General features: G+C 42.1%; 1 protein-coding gene across 2 annotated transcripts in view; it reads left to right on the forward strand.

The window, feature by feature from the left end:
* LOC117513752 (carcinoembryonic antigen-related cell adhesion molecule 5-like) overlaps positions 1–17,608 on the forward strand; it is a 55,809-nt gene extending 38,201 nt beyond the window's left edge. The window contains exons 6-11 of one of the 2 annotated variants that reach the window (XM_034173985.1): positions 5,148–5,399; positions 5,511–5,786; positions 6,513–6,764; positions 9,120–9,392; positions 16,063–16,317; positions 16,690–17,608. In XM_034173985.1, the coding sequence (XP_034029876.1) occupies positions 5,148–5,399; positions 5,511–5,786; positions 6,513–6,764; positions 9,120–9,392; positions 16,063–16,317; positions 16,690–16,781 (1,400 nt within the window). In that variant the 3' untranslated portion in view covers positions 16,782–17,608. The remainder of the gene's footprint in view (positions 1–5,147; positions 5,400–5,510; positions 5,787–6,512; positions 6,765–9,119; positions 9,393–16,062; positions 16,318–16,689) is intronic. The other variant, XM_034173987.1, reaches the window with a different exon arrangement.
* The last annotated feature ends 443 nt before the right edge of the window (positions 17,609–18,051 follow it).

Raw genomic sequence — 18,051 nt, forward strand, 5'->3', positions numbered from 1 at the left:
TCAGCCAAGACAGTCCCACAACATCCAGAGACTTAAGGTAATCAGGATGGATTTCAACCACCCCAGGAGCCTTGCCACCGAGGAGCTTTCTAACCACCTTGGTGACTTCGGCCTGGGTAATGGATGAGTCCGCCTCTGAGTCCCCAGTCTCTGCTTCCTCTTCGGAAGACGTGATGATGGGATTGAGGAGATCCTCGAAGTATTCCTTCCACCGCCCAACAACATCCCCAGTCAGGGTGAACAGCTCCCCACCCGCACCGTAAACAGTGCTGGTGGAGAGCTGCTCCTGCCTCCTGAGGTGTCGGACGGTTTGCCAGAATCTCTTCGAGGCCGACTGATAGTCCTCCTCCATGGCCTCCCCCGAACTCCTCCCAGCCTCTGCAACTGCACGGGCTGCAGCACGCTTGGCCTGCCGGTACCTGTCAGCTGCCTCCGGGGTCCCACCTACCAACAAAGATAAGTAGGACTCCTTCTTCAGCTTGATGGCATCCCTTACTTCCGGCGTCCACCACCGGGTTCGGGGATTGCGCCGCGACAGGCACCAGAGACCTTGTAACCACAGCTACGAGCGGCCGCATCAACAATGGAGGTGGAGAACATGGTCCACTTGGACTCCATGTCTCCAACCTCCCCCGGGATCTGGGAGAAGCTCTCCCGGAGGTGGGAGTTGAAGACCTCATTGACAGAGGGTTCCACCAGTCGTTCCCAGCAGACCCTCATGATACGTTTGGGCCTGCCAGGTCTGACCGTAAAAAATCAAGGACCGAGACGTCGCCCGGTATGGCGGAGCCGGGGCCCCACCCTGGAGCCAGGCCTGCGGTTGGGGCTCACCCGCGAGCGCCTGGTGGTCGGCCCTTAGCCCATGGTGGCCCGGCCGGGCTCAGCCACCCTCCTGTGGGTTCACCACCTGCAGAGGGGGCCATGGGGGTCGGGTGCAGAGAGGATTGGGTGGCGGTCAAGGGTGGGTGGCCCAGCGGCCCAGTCCATGCTCACAGCCCCTGGCTGTTAGGACGTGAAGAAACATTAAATCGGAATTTAAAACATCTGCTGCATCAGCTTCAGGCATAGCATTTCACGGTTAGTCCGATATCCCGTTGTCTACAGATGCCACTTCCACGCATTTCCCTCTGAACCTCGGTCAGAGAGAAAAACAGTAGCATCAGTCGGCTGGAAAAACCACACCTAAGGTATAATTCATCAACATTAAATCCACAGGAAAGCAGAGACAATACTAAGGTGATCACCGGCAGCTAGCCCTAAGCTTCACTTACAGACCCAGAATTTAGATCAAGTTGAGGCCCAGACCTGTTCTATAACTAATAACATGAATTTAAAAGGATAGGAAGCATAGTTCCATACTATGCCCGTATGCTAGCCATACGAGAGGGAGAATAAATGCGTGTTAAGTCTGGACTTGAAAGTCTCTACAGAATCAGGCTGTTTTATCTCCATAGGGAGATCATTCCACAAAACACGTGCACGATAAGAGAAAGCTCTGTGGCTCGCAGACTTTTTATTCACCTTAGGGACACAAAGTAGACCTGCACCCTGAGAACACAGAGCTGGTACGTAGGATTTCATTTATTTAGGGAGGGAGGGTAGGGATCTTAGGTAGGGAGGTGCTAGTCCGTGAACAATTTTGTAGGTTAACTGCAGAACCTTAAAATCCATCATCACAGAGACAGGAAGCCAGTGAAGAGACACCCAAATGGGTGTAATGTGTTCAAACTTTCTGTTACCTGTCAAGAGTCTGGCAGCAACATTCTGAACCACTTGGAGAAGAGACAAATGCATGAATCAGGGTCTCAGCATCAGCCATAGATAGCATGGGTCAAATCTTCGCTATATTTCGCAAGTGGAAGAAAGCAGTCCTCGTAATATCTCTAATGTGGAGGTCAAAGGACAACGTAGGATCAAAAATTACCCAAAGGTTCCTCACTTTGTCAGTGGGATGTATGACACACAAGCCTAGGTTTGCTGGTCAAATTGATGCCGATGTTTTGCTGGACAAAGAACCATCATTGTGGTCTTGTCCAAACCCATCTTAAAACCCACTTTGATTCACTGGGATGTATGACACACAAGCTTAGGTTTGCTGGTCAAATTGATGCCGATGTTTTGCTGGACAAAGAACCATCATTGTGGTCTTGTCCAAACCCATCTTAAAACCCACTTTGATTCACTGGGATGTATGACACACAAGCTTAGGTTTGCTGGTCAAATTGATGCCGATGTTTTGCTGGACAAAGAACCATCATTGTGGTCTTGTCCAAACCCATCTTAAAACCCATTTTGATTCACTGGCTTTTAACACAATATGAGACTTCACTCTGTTTTAGGTGTTTTCTTGTTTATTGCTGTTTTTATTGTTGTTGGGTTGCTTTGATGTTTTTTTATGACCCTCATGTATAGCACTTTGTTTCAGTTTTGGCTGTTCGATAGTGCTGTATGAATAAAGTTGAGCTGAGTTGGCTGAGTTTAAAAGTAAGAAATTACTGGACATCCAGCTATTTACTGACACTTCTGTATGAGATTACCAGCAGTTATTGTACTGTCGACATGAACATTCGTCTGTTCATTCTTGGGCTTTGAACCAACAAAAGTGACCCCCAAATTAAAAAGTCTAATGGAATTTTTTTTTTTTTTCTTTTTAGTTTTCTTAAGTCTGGTATTTGCATTGATTTATTTTTGACAAAGAAAAAATCTGCCAGCAACTGACGTCATGTGAATTCAGCTTTAATTTTGTTGCCTGTCGCCAGGTACCTCACCGTGATGGCCAGCTTCAGTCTCTCAGGCAGTGCCTGTCTCATACGGGTGTCCTGCCACTGGGTCCGTAGCCCCCCCCTCTGTCCCAGCTCCTCAAACATGCCATCCACATGTAATTGTGGAGCGCCTGCGGGTCCTCCACGACGCGGAGCTCATCCATGAGGCGTGTGTAGTGGCCGTAGAGCCTCCTGCTCTCTTCAGCAGGCCACAGTCTGGTCTGGAAGTGTCTTCTTCTCCTCTTCCTCCTCTTTGATGGTCTGCTGCTGACCTCCTCCAGTTGCTGTAGCAGCTGCTGGAGAACAGCTATGTGCAGCAGTGCTGCTCGCTCAGTCATGTCCATACTCTCTGTAGTCTGAGAATGATGACACGGCTGTGATGGGAATCCTTTTTTCCCTGCTGGGGACATTTCCTCACCATTCCTGGTGCAGTCAGGACATTAGTGTCCCACTTGGGGACAGTCCTGTTATTTGGGTTGCATTCCCTTTGGGTCGTTACATGTTTGACACACACTCGGTGCACATTCCGGGAGTGTTCTGTGCACCTTTGTGGTCCATTCGTACAACATTCTGGGAGCCTTCCGAGCGGCCCTCGGGTGCTAGTCGGACAGCGCTGATTCATGCAGCTGCTCTGTAGCTCCGTGTCATACAACGACGTGCGCGACAGTTTTAAAGTTCTCCGTCTCTGGATTATGCTTTATTCTGGATTAATTTGACCCTCAACAAGCTTTTCTTTCTACAATCATCGACTCCAAATCAAAGGACTTAATGCTGTAAATGTGATGCGAACTTTTCTGATCCATTTATCAAAGCTTTGACGATGATGTCGGCTTCCATCCCACACAGCTGACTTTATTTTCCCAAAATTTTCTTCTGTTTGGACCTGAGGTGAATCTGTACATCTTGAAGCCCTTGTAGTGTCTATTTGTGCATCCAAATGCACAACAACCTGGCATTTTCAGCAAATATATAAATAAAACAGCTGGGTTTACATGCAGACAGATTAACAGCCAACGCTATTTTGAACCCAAGATGGCACCATGAGTCACGTGACCAATTTGTTTTCGACTCGTCATGTCACCACTCTCTCTAATAAAGGCACTCTGGTGTGACAGAGAAAAAAGGAGGACAGGGTGAGATGGAAATGACTGATCTGCTGTGGCGACCCCTAACGGGAGTAGCCGAAATGAGAAGAAGAAGAAGAAGAAGAAGCCGAGACTGCATTCATAGTTTTGCATCATAAAATTTTTATGAATTATTTCAGTTGTTCCACTGTAAAGTAGTGAAATTTGGAATTGTCGTTGTCTGTCCTCTTGCCTTCCCAGCATGCATCAGAGATGGGGGTATCTGTGACCCAGTCTATGACTGCTTTTACCAATTATGGCCTGCAACTGGATGAAATATAATTAGGGACCTTGGCACATGTTTCTCAGTGTTTTCCCAATAATTGCTTTAAGGAAAGACTAATCTCCAACAGATTATAGCCAAATTTGTTCTCTGTGATCATAATAAAAGATATCTTATCAACTCATATTTCATAAATACTACGACTTGAAAAGTCTACTAAAATAGTTAGCTATAATTAAGTGGAAGATTTTAAATACTTAATTAAAAAAATACTAAAATATTGTATATTTTAAGTGTTTTTATTTTGGAAATTTCTGATAAATTTGAGTGGATTTCTCCCTGGGAATTATGCTAGAATATACATAATTCACTTTATTTGTATAATCCATCGCTGGTGTACACAAGGGGGAAGCACTAGCATTTTGCTCATGTTTAAAACACAGCAACTGCAGCAGTCTGACATCAGATGAAATTAATATTTTATTCAAGGGATCCTGTCATCTTGACAAAGTAAGCCAGTCAGCGGTTGTGTGAAGTGCAATAGGTCATCCATCCATCCATCTTCTATACCCGCTTACTCCAATTGAGGTGGGGGGGTGGGGGGCTGTGCTAGAGCCTATCCCAGCAGTCACAGGACGTAAGGCGGGGTATACTCTGGACAAGATGCCAGCACAGGTCCACCTATAGACAGACAGACACATTCACAACTCTACACACACCTACAGACAATTTAAACTTTCCACTTCACCTAACCTGCATGTCTTTGGATGTGGGAGGAAGCCGGAACACCCGGAGGGAACCCACACAGACAAGGGAAGAACATGCAACTCCACTGGTGGGAATCAAACCCATGACCTTCTTGCTGTGAGGCACCGCTGCTCACCACTAAGCCACCGTGCTGCCAGAGAACAACAGTAAAATCATGTTGAAAAACCAAACACCTTTTTCATGATATCTCCTAAACCAATGTATCAATAAATAGCCGTTGAACTGTTAGCTGTCTTCTCTTGGTGCTCATGCTCGTATGTGTGTGTTCAGATGGACCGAACAATCTGAGGATCACAGGGCCAAAGACCGCGTTGGTGGGGAGCAGTGTCACATTCAACTGTACTGCAGAATCGTGGCCTATGAGTGACTTTAAATGGTATTTCAATGGTTCTCTGGTGGCCAACACATCTAAGTATGAAACACCTCCTCTTACCTTTAACATGAGCGGGACATACACGTGCATGGCTCACAACAACATCACTGGCCAGAACGCCACTGCCAACACGATGCTGACTGTGCTTGGTGAGATTTGAATCATCTTTTTCCATGATTATGTATAATTTGTCATCACAAAAGACAAATAAAAACAACAACAATGTATATGATTTTGGTTTCATGTGTTTAATTTTTCAGGACCTCTACAAAATGTCCAAATAGAAGCACCATCAGGTCCTGCCATAAGTGGTCAAACATATAGTTTGACATGCAGTGTGACTGGATTTGATGATAACATTTACTGGATGAAGAATGACAGCTTCCTGCAAGTAAACCCCAGAATAGTCCTTTCAAATCAAAATACGATGCTCACTTTCAGCCCAACACAGGCGAATGACACCGGAAACTATAAGTGTGTGGCAGTGAGTTCTGTGAGAAATGAGACCAGCCCTGCATATGCACTCACCGTAAACTGTGAGTATTCCATGTTTCTGATTTATGCAGCCCCACAAAGTTGCTGGAACCTGATTTACTAAGATCTCAGACAACATGCATTGAACTGGGTGATCAATCCAAATTTTTGTGCGTTGGGGTGGAGACAGTTTTGTGAGTCATTTACTAATTGCAGTTGATAGGTAATGTGATATAGACATCAGTATGTAAATGAGGATTTTGCGCATATTAATAACTGTAAGCTCAAAATGAAACTAAATCAGTCACTTGTAACCATGCGCCTTGTGCTTTCTTAAGCACAAACTGCCACATAACTGAGCCTGTTCAAAAACCAGAATTAAAAAAGATTTAAGCAAACCGGTGAATAATTATGCTGCATTCTGCCGGTGGAACGCACACAGATAACTGCTCATAGACACGCAGCTGGCACATAGACAGCTGTGCATCATCCCACACAGACTCCGAGATATGCACATATGTTTATTTGTGTGACACATCAATGACAGCAATGATCGTAACCTATGTTGCACCTGTTACACATGGGGACATTTTTTCTTAAAGAAACAAGCGGTAAATCAGTATGCACTTTTCTTTTCTTTTTTGCTTTTGTGAGTGCTGTGGTGTTTGCTCAGGTTATAAGATACACAAACCTTTAGTAAATCAGGCCCTTAATGTCTTATATGCTGCGCTGTCCAACCTTATCTAAAGGCGGTTTTACAGTGTTATTTATTATGTTGAATGTTTCAGTTGGACCGCAAACACCCATAATTGAGGGGCCATCTATGGCTAAACAAGGAGAACATGTCAACTTCAACTGTTCTGCTGTGTCTGTGCCTCCAAGTAACATCAGCTGGTGGTTCAACGGCTCCCTGCTGGCTCAAACAGCGTCTTTACAAGTTGGCCCTTTGTCTTTAAGCATGAGTGGAGAATACACCTGCATGGCCAACAATGATGTGACAAAAAACAACAACACAAACTCTGTGGTACTCACAGTCATTGGTAAGAAAACTCCAACTTGTTTGATAGTGTGATGAGAATGCATGTGACTGCATACTGAGCAAAAATTACAACCCATCAGTAAAATATGCCTATATATATATATATATATATATATATATATATATATATATATATATATATATATATATATATATATTTGTGGTGGCTCCTGCTGTGTCTTGAGACCTAACAAGAGGGTTTCTTTTTATGCCAATGAAATACTCCTTCTGGTAGATTTCACAGTGTGTGCACTTTACTAGTTGCTGGTATTTGTGTATCTCTCACTGACCAATTCTTTAAAAATCTCATTAAATATCCAGAGTAAAATCCACATTAAACATACAGTTGCGCCATCTTGACACTATTTCCAGTGATGATACTATTACATTTAAATGAAAGCATGAAATGACACAGCAGCATGTTTGAACAAGCACTCCATGTTAATTTGGAGGTTGTAGCATCACCGGACACTTGTAAGTACATCTCAGTAGCTCCACCATATACACCTCCAGTACCTATGACATCACTTCATGTTGTGATACTGTGACTGCTGCACAAACCAGAAGATGTTGCTTCAAAAGAATCAGTCTGGAAGAAGCTAGTTTATGTAGTTATTTGATCACGAAGAACAGCAAAGCTGCTCTTACACTTGGCTAAGTATGGTGCCAATTTGTGCCGTAATGGAATGAGTTAAAATTTTCCACATAGCACTTCTTACCTGGCAACATTTGCATCTAGACCTTATGAGGAAGGATGCCACTGTGCTAAAGTGGGGAAAAGCTGTGAAACCAGGTCACCAAGGCCTCACCCACATCTGGTCAAGGTGACTCATGGAAGCTCAACACAGCTCGATGCTCCTCTGGGCAAACTTAGCGTACAATTCCTAGGATAGGTACCTGTTGTATCCTAGGAATCCTAGGATACAACTGTTACGTTTGTGGGCAGAGTCAAACTGAAACCCAAAGATGCAGGCAGCCAGGAGACAAAGTGTGAAGGGCAAAAACCCCAGTGCTTTAAGAATCCAAGTAACAAACAATCACAATCACATTCATGATGAGGTGAACATACAAAAAGTGTACAAACAAGGAAACAGGGTGGAGAGCACATGGGAGGTGCCAGGAGCTGACTTAACTAACAAGGGCAGAAACACAGCGGGGAATAATGACACAATATACTTGATAAGACACAATATACCAGAGAAGAGACTAACAAAACTGAAGCATTCAACCATCACTGAACAGAGCAAAAGGTGCAGCTTTTAAACAAACTGAACTAATTAACAACAGGTGCAATGATCACAAAGGAACGGATCCACAGGGACATGTGAAACCACAAGTAGACAAACAACAGCTGACAGCATATGAAAATAAAACTTAACAGTGAACATGACAAAAGACATATAGCCAAAAGGCACATCAAGTGACGAAATGCAAAACAACTGTGGATCTAAAAGACAACAGAACAATGGAAAAACCACTCAAAAAAAAAAATAAAATAAAATAAAATAATAAACTGTGCAAAACCCAAAAACTGTGCTCCTGCACATCTTTGAATGTGGGAGGAAACTGGAGCACCCAAGGGGTGTGAACATGAAAACTGTTAGGTTCTTTTATGTGGTGAGTGATCTAAAAAAAACTGGACAGGAAATGGACTTAAAGTTTAGATGTTGTATTGAAAATGTTTAAACACTGATACAGAGAGTCATCTGCAGTGCTGGGGTCTCTGAACAGATTGCATGCAAACATCTAGAACAAAGAGCCCAGAATTTCTCTCTACACTAAATTTTGTTTTGGTCACAGGCGGTTAGCCTGTGGTGAATCAGCGGTTATGTAACTGGTTGCAGAGTGAAGTAGGTGGTTATAAGCGGGTATCTACTCATGTTGAGTTCAAGGTTGGTATGTAGAAATCTTATAGTCTTTGTGTGTCAGTGCCAAACAATAAATCAGTGTTTCATCATGCTGCTCAAATAGATGTGAATACTTTGGTTTTATCAATTAAACAGCTATAAAAATATCAGATGGTTTTATCAATTTAGACAGATATAAAAGGATCAGATGGTTGTGCCAAATACAAGGACATTTTGTGCATCAGCCATTTTGAAAAGCAGCTAAGTTAAGATCAGATAGTTACAAGGACATTTTGGATGTGCATCAGCCATTTTGTGATTTGCATCATGGAACACTCTGACAAAACTCCACACAGAAAGGCCACAGGTCGAAATCAACCCCATGACCTTCTTGCTGTGAGGCAACAGAGCTAGCCGCCATGCTGCCCATGGTGCAACTCAATCAGGTAAATTTCTATTTTGTTTAAAATCATTATAAAATGTTAATTCCGTCTACTTTGTGTATACAGGGCCGATACAGTCAGTGATGATCAAAAACAACATGATTCCAATTAACAACAAAAACTTTACCCTCACATGTGAAGTTATGGGGTTCTACAACACCATCTACTGGCTGAAGAATGGCACGTGGCTCAGCATGACCAATGAAACCCTCAAGCAGATGATAAACAACACGCTTCAGTTCACTCCAGTGACATTGTCCGATGAAGGGATATATCAGTGTGAGGCTGTCAATTATTTTGGCTCCAATCGAAGCGCTGAATACAATCTCCTTGTAAACTGTAAGTGTCGCAAAACATTTTCTTTTCTTTACAGAGAAAACTAGCATTCACTCAACTGTCGCTGCTTTCATTTTCAAAGTAACTACCCTGTGCCCCACTGTGAAACCAGAGTGTTGTAATAGCTCCTCTGAGTGTGTGTGTGTGTGTGTGTGTGTGTGTGTGTGTGTGTGTGTGTGTGTGTGTGTGTGTGTGTGTGTGTGTGTGTGTGTGTGTGTGTGTGTGTGTGTGTGTGTGTGTGTGTGTGTGTGTGTGTGTGTGTGTGTGTGTGTGTGTGTCTGACTAAGACAGAGAAAGAGCAAAATAATTAAATGAACTGGCTGATGTATACCCTGTATTCTTTGTACACCACAATATAAATGTACAAGTAAATGTAAATATGTCTGTATTCGTATTTTTTTTACTAAGTATTCGCCATCATATGACTTCTATATTACTTCATTATGAAGTCATTCATACCAACCAATCTCCTACATTGTGCTGATAAATACATGGTTTACATCATCCATCAAGGCTTCTTGGTTGTTGAGATATACAGTGAGGCAAATAAGTATTTGATCCACTGTTGATTTTGCAAGTTTTCCCAATATTGAACTCCTGAAACAGACTGTGGTTCAGGAGCGTAGGGGAAAACACTCTGTTTTCCTCAAGGGCGGAACTGACCCAGTTAACTCAGCTTAGGTTGTTTCACCATTATTTACAGTGGGTGGGGAATCGCTGTGAGCCGTGATCGCTGCATGTTCATGTCATTCTGGAAAAAACTAAAGTTTGCTCTTTAGCATCCTGTTTATTGTCCTTTACAGCACTGTTTGTTCTAGAGTAATATATAAAATGTTTGAAATTTAGTTTGTGTGTATGATGTTCCACACAGGTTAAACATAGCAGACACGGAATATTTGGAATATTTGTTTTAGCAAGTTTTCAGGGTCTCATGCAGCAGTCTCTTAAAAATGTTATGAAAGGCATAAAAGTTACATTTTAGTCATATAATGTTCACTTACAATTGTCATCATGTGATTTCTCAGTGTTATTTTGACTGCAACAACTCTCTGGTGGGCAAGGGATTATGGGATGTTTCAATGGGTCGAATTGTGGCACTTTAAAATGATATACTGTCGTGAAATTGAAATGAATAAAAAAAACATGCCAATTTTGACACCCCCTGTAAAGTTACTGTAACTTGTGTGTTGGTTTTTACAATGCCTGTGATTGGTGATCCACTTATATTGAGACGTTCTGAGTGTAAAACTGCATTTGAGATTCACAATATGTTGGTCTATTTACACTCCTATCCAGTAGATGGCAGTGTTCTCTGCATTTTGACGGGGGGAGCAGGGGAAGAAGGAAGTGATGAGAGCAGATCATTTGAATTTCCCATAATGCCTTTCGGTACATGTCTGTTTAAAGCTCAAACCTTCAGGAATTAGTGCATTACTTTAAAAAAATATGTGCATTATCATATTTTCACTTTGTAAAATTTACAGAGTTGCCATTAATTTAAACTGTCCGTAATTCATTGGTTTTAAATGAAACATGAGTGAAAGGTGCTTTGCGCTTCATGTCTCCTGCCCACTATCTGAGTGGATTTATGTTGAAAGTAAATGATGCTTCTTTTTGTTTTTTGTAGCTGTGAGCCAGGTGCACAAACACAGAAGCTCTGGCTTTTTGTTTGTTTTTCAATTTACCCAGCAGCACTTGTGGTGCTTAAACTTGAAACTGGCTTAGCTGACTGCGTACTGAGTCGATACTAAAAGTTAGCGGTTAGCTGTAACTCCTGCTAAATTTTTTAGTGGTTTAGCGTTATAAAAGTTAACTTTTCAGTTAATGGATTAGCGCTTATCAAAGCTAACTTTTTGGTTAGCTGTGCCCATGCACTGTCACAGCACACAGAGCTCGGATACACTCTTGGATTGTTAGCTGCTCTCATAACACTACTCCCACTATGGATGACAATGTACATAATTCCACTCCATGACAATACACATATTAACACATCATGACGGAGCATGAACCTGGAAGTAAAAGCAGGATTAGTAACACCTGTTACATGGGTAAAACTATTCCATCTGGGACTCTTTGTTAGCAATTAGCAGAATATTTCAGGATGGGACATTTGTACCACTCAAACTTCACCTTGGACAGCAAAATAACAGCAAGTGCAATATCAGTGCAAAAGTCAAAACATTCCATTCTCAGAACTCTTTTTGTTTAAGTGCTTACAACCTGTGCACTTTTTTTGTTGTTGTTTTTTTTAACTGTTTATGAACCATGAATTCAGTCAACCCACTCACCAAACCGGACAGGTGAGGCCTCTGATGTTGTTCTATCACCCCGCCCCCACTGTCCTGGGAGTCAATGGGAGCAGCCAGGTCCAGAGGCAATGTGGAGAGAATAGGTGTGGTGGCCATGGTTGATCTGAAGAGTTGCAGTCAGGAGCCTCCCCAGCTGCAGAGTCAATGCTGTTGAACAGTTGAGTCAGACCCAGGGTATAGTTTGCAGGATCTGCATCCAACACCGAGGGTGACAACTCCTCAGGTGCCCAGTTGTGAGCCCACTCCAGAGCACAGGTGTTGTTCAGTAGGTCATTGCAGCAGTACGGCTTCAACTGATTGTGGTGAACTACTTTCTCTTTGGTGTTCAGGCCTTTCTGGATGTGATACACCAGATCATCCAATGTCCCAAGATGAAGTAAGGGCCCTCATAGGATGTCAAGAATTTTTTAACCTTGTTTGTGACTTTCCAGCTGCCCTTGATTAGGTACCACACAGTGTCGCCAATCTGGTACTGTGTGCGGCAGCAGTTTTTGTCAGTTTATCGCTTTGCACATTGTACAGACTTACCAAGGACTTCCCTGGCAATTTTATGAGCCAGCTCCAAGTGCTCTCAGGTCTGTTGGACAAATTTGGAAGCTGACGGGGTTGTAGTAGTGCTTGGGGGCAGGCCGACCACCAGGTCCACCGGTTCGCTCACTTCCCGGCCAAACATCATGAAGTTGGGAGTGAAACCAGTTGTGCTGTGTTTTGTTGCTCTGTAGGGTCCCTAACCCTAACCTGCAAACTTTGTGAAATAGTTCTGTATCACAAGCACAAATGACTGTTTATATTCTGTCTCATTCAATGGTTCCATGATGTCCAAAGCAATGCATTCCATGGGGGCTCCAACCCTGACAGTACCCATAGGTGCCTGCAGTGTCATCCAGGGCCTGGCTTTGGCTGCACAGCTGATACAGGTGCTGCACCAGAGGGTAACGTCCTCTCTCATACTGTACCAAATCAAATCAATGCGTCTGTCTCGTGACATCAGATCAAAGGGCCTGAGGCAGCAGAACCTGCAGGTAGAACTGGGTATCATCCAGGTAGTAGAAATGCCTCACCAGTATTCCATCTCTGTTGTAGAGCCACTTCCACTGGCTCCAGTATGTCTTTGTGGCTGGGCTGTGTGCTGAGACTGTTAGCCAGGGTGGTCGTTCTTCACTGGCCTCCACCCATGTCCTGATAGACATAATATCTGGATCAGCCTTGTGAGTCTGCTCCAGCTCCTCTGCAGACCAACCGCTGATCAAGCTCAGAGTTATTCGCCTCAGACCTACAGATTCTTTCAGTGAACTCTGAACCATCCACATCAGTGAGGACATCCTCGTGTACCCCCTCCTAGAAAGGCTATCAGCATTACTGTGCAACCGGCCGGGTGATGGACAATTTCCAAGTCTCTCCAGCCATCTGGAGAGCTGTCCCTCAGGCTCTTTCAGCCTTGTGAGCCACCAAAGGCTACTGTGGTCTGTATGTACAATGGAGGGCCGCCCCAGGAGATAATGCTGAAAATGTCATGTGAACTCCACCATGGCCAGCAGGTCATGCCTTGTGGTGCAGTAATTCTGCTCAGTTTTTTTGAAAACTTGCGACTCCTAGGTTAACATGTGGATTTGTGAGAGCACAGTGTCGATGCCCACATCGCCCGCATCAGTGTCCAGTATCATGTTGCCTTGGTGGAGTGGATAGCCCAGGACAGGGGCTGTGGTCAGCCGGTGTTTAAGTTCATCAAATGCTGCCTGGCATTTTGCACTCCACTGGAACTGGGCATATTTCTTACTAGCTGGTGTACCCGGTGCTGCCGGGGTTAACCTGTTTTAGACATAAGCCAAATGTCAATCATTTTAATCAAAACAATTGCCCAACATTTGTTTTTGTAATGCTGATGTCTTATAAATATAATAGTTAATGGGCTAAAGTTTGTCCAGCAGAACTATAAGAGGTGGACTACCCAAACTAAGTGGAAATACTTGGTTAAAAGACAAACACATTTGAAGTCCTTCATGCAGACTTTGTTTTGCAATCAAATCTATAAGAAAATTACACACAAAAGGTAGGTAACAGTAAATGTAAATATAAATTAATCAAAATTGAGGTACTGGTGTATTTCACTGTTTTTCATTGCAATTTTACAAACATAAAAAGAATGTATTCAGACAGGAAGGCAAACTGGGTTGTACAGGACAGTCAGGTGCTTAACAGTTGAGAACATAAAGTAGCTGAAGGAAGGGATTAAATAAACAGAGATGGCCAACACATATACAGGGCTGGAAATTTGACTCTGCCTAGTCATACCCACAGCCTCAGCCTAAGCATGTTGTTGTTTTGCTGAGTGTGCTGTGGCTGTGCTGTGCTGAGTGTGCTGTAGAAAGGGATTAAATAAACAGAGATGGCCAACATATACACAGGGCTGGAAATTTGAATCTGTCTGGTCATACTCACAGTCGACTATTTTGGGGGTAATTTTCAGTTCAACTTTTAAAAAAATGATACCAGTTTGTTCCCCATGTCATGAGGATTCAGAATATATATGATAGTTTGGGAGTTTATCCCGGACAGACAGAACGACAGACAGAAGTGGCAGCATGAAAAGCACATGGTAACACTGTATGGTCTTACATAAAAAGCTATTTTGGGGGTAATTTTCATTTCCACTTTTTAAAAGATAATACCAGTTTGTTCCCCATGTCATGAGGATTCAGAATATATATAGTTTTTAGGGCTATATATATCATAGTTTGGGAGTTTATCGCACATGGTACAAGACTGTATGATCTTACATAAATGCCTATTTTGGGGGTAATTTTCAGTTCAACTTTAAAAAAATGGTACCAGTTTGTTCCCCATATCATGAGGATTCAGAATATATATAGTTTTAGGGCTACATATTATAGTTTGGCAGTTTATCCCGGACAGACGGACAGACAGACGTAGCCCTTTATGTATATAGATTAAGGGCATGGAGGGGTTCAGCCACAATGGCAAAGTCTTTCACAAAACGCTGATAGTATAAGGCAAGGCCCACAAACTGATGGACCTCTTGGGTTGATGTAGGTGTTGGCCACTCTTTCGCCTTCCAGATCTTACTGGGGTCAGTGGCCACGCCGTCCTCTGAAACGATGTGGCCCAAGTAGGCCACCTGACTGTGGAAGAGACAACATTTGGTGGGTTGTAGCATGAGGTTGGCCTGGCTAAGACAGTCAAAAACCTGGCCCAAATGCTGATATCTTTGCCAACAACTGTACATATTTGACCATTTAATTTTTGACAATTTAGGGAAAGGTGAGCTTCCCTTGCAGTCTTAGAAAAATGGCCTCTGATAATCACACCCCTTTATGTTAACCGGCCCTGGAAGCTTTTATTGCTGAGTGGGGAGGTGCACACCCCTTTATGATAATTGCCTCATACATTTATGTATTTATCCATTTGTTTATGCTTCAGAGGACCAAACATGAATTAAGACTAAAGAAATATCTAAAGGTAAAAATACATGTATAAAAATATAAATAAATATCTAAATATGTATATATACATGCATTAAAGTATACAAATAATAAAATTTATGTATGTATTTATTTATTTATATATTTAGTTAGTTAGTTATCAGTTTATTTATACTTTTGTATGTTTAACTATTTATGTAGACTTAATTCCTGTTTTCCTCTCCCTTGGTCTTATATTTCTTAATGATTAATTTAACTGAAATAGATAAGAAATTACAAGAGTTAAATGCTCTTGCATCCACTGACTGGTTTAAAATGGCTAACTAAACCTGATAATTTGGTGTGTTGCTTCAAGAGAGTGAATGCATATGCAATCAATTTTTTTTTCTTTAATACTACTTTCTGTGACTATCTTGCGGATTGGGTTGATTTTTACTTTGAGGTTAGTGAACATATTTTCAATCCTTTGCCTGAATCTGTCTGTGGACATTATTGTGAAGTGAATAACTCAGTATCATTACATAGGCGCTTCAAAAAATGCATTATAAGTACATTATGAGCAATAGATAGCAATACATTTTCACATTATTGAAGAAGAATTATTTCTCTTGTGAATATGTTAACCCATTGATCATACAGTATATGGCAGACAGAATTTTTAAAGGATGGCTTATCCAAATGTTTTGCACATAGCTGACATAAGGCAATTCGTGTTTCTTATTCAGAAATGTTGTATCAAAGAAACTTAATATCCTAATCTATCCTAATATGTACAAGCCCACAGGGTGAGTGATTTAATCAGCACTATATTTTGTCAACTAACTTCAGTACTTCCTGTTTGAGCTTCAGCAGAGGTCCCTGCAATTAAAACGTGTGTAATTTTTGTATGTATTTATTCTGATGGATTCTTTCTCACTGCAGATGGCCCTCTCAGTGTGGGTATCTCTGGTATAGACTATCTGAAGGAGAACCCGCTCATTGATGTGGTCCTGACATGTTTTGCTGATTCTCGCCCAACAAGCTTCAAGTGGTTCTTCAACTCTGGGTCATCAGCCATATCAACTCAGTCTTTTGTAAAATTCGTTGCCAAACGTGCAAATGGAGGGAACTACACCTGTGAGGCAACCAATCCTGTAACCAACATTGCAATGAAGCACACAAAAGCTGTTATTATTGGTGAGTGATACTACAGTATTCTCATGTTTCATTAATAACTAGAGTTTCCACAAGACAGACTGTATTATCTCTTGGACTCACAAAAATATGAAGAGAATGGTCAATTAGAAGGGTACTCACTGAAGTGGATACCTCTGCCAATGGCCACACTTGCATGATTTGAACATGCTTAGTGTTCAGTTAATTGTCTTAAAGTATCATCGAAGAACTCTTTGCTCCAGTATTTCCATCAAATCAGGATTTCATGTTGTTACAATATAGTAGAACATGCGCACAATTTAGCAAACTGAGCGTGTACGCGTACACAATTTAGTAAAATGCAATCTTTTGGAGATTGATTTGTTTTTGTTTTCTTCCCTCTCTCCTTCTCAGATCGTGCATGTGTCCTGTGCTCTCTGTCCAAAGGAAGTCTGATGTTCTTGGGGGTCTTTGCTTTGGCTCTGCCTGTGCTGCTGATCGGCTGAGGTTTCCTCATTCAAAGATCTGTGATGACTAAAAGCCATATTGCTCCCTATACAGTGTGTTGCTAATCATATAAATATTCATACCCAGGTTGAAGTTGTGATTTTACATGTAGCATGGTGATCGCTGATGCCATTTTATTATTTCATATGTGGTGGAAAAAAGGATTACATGACAGGACTGAATTTGATTTAATTATCAAGTTGTGTGATCTTGAAGCAGTTACTTTATTTCCCTTTTCTTTAGTTTAGTAAGTTTAACAGTAGCAGGGTATTCCCTCTCCTGTTTGTTTGTGTGTTTGTTGTTATTAGTGTCAATTATTAGTGCTGTTGATGTTTTTACTGATCTGAGCCCTGTTCTTCGTATCTCAATTCAAAGATCCCAGATTAACTGCAGAGTAAATTTTGCAGAGTAATATTTACTCTGCTGGGATAACATTTGGTCCCAGTCCAAATAGAGTTAAATATACTCTACCACAGGGCTAAATCAACTTAACACAGTGTAAAATCAACTCTTATTGGAGCGGAACCACTTGAATTGACAAGACTGTGTCGCGGACCGAACAGTCCCCCCTAAAAATCGGTCCGCCCTGCCTTCACTGCACATGCATCATTAACCGCTGTTCACCGATTATCACCTCATTTCTGCTTAAAACTGCACTCCAGTCATCTGAAGCTTGTATACAACAATTATTTACACATAATTTCAGCATTATTTAATCATAAAAGACGGAGGAAGTGATCAGAGTGCCGCAGCCTCATGAGCTGCTAGCTGCATTCACTGCACATCTGTTATTTCAAAGCGTCACCGATTATCGCCTCATTTCTACTTTCTACCTTGTTTCTGCTTAAAACTGACTTTAGAATGATTTAAGAGGTTTTACCTTGTCATCTGATGGTTAATAATCCCATTAATCCATTTGATCACCTTGTGTGAAGAGAGTCCATCTCAGACAAGCTGCTGTGGTTACAAATGACGTGCAGTGGAGACAGGGCGGGCCAATTTTTGGGGGGGACTGTTCGGTCGGCGACAATGGTAGAGCTGATTTCACTCTATAATAGAGTGTATTTTACTCTGTTTATACTAGGACCAAATGTTATCTCAGCAGAGTATATTTTACTCAGCAAAATTTACTGTGTGGGTGATCCAGAATCTGTTAAACCTTTCCATGCAGATCCAATTAATTTGGTTCATTGAACACAAGTGAGGCTTTGATCAGATGACCTGGCAACAATCATCCATGGTGATGACATGCACAGTGGTCATTGACTA

The sequence above is a fragment of the Thalassophryne amazonica genome, chromosome 7, assembly GCF_902500255.1.
Source record: "Thalassophryne amazonica chromosome 7, fThaAma1.1, whole genome shotgun sequence".
Taxonomy (NCBI): Eukaryota; Metazoa; Chordata; class Actinopteri; order Batrachoidiformes; family Batrachoididae; genus Thalassophryne; species Thalassophryne amazonica.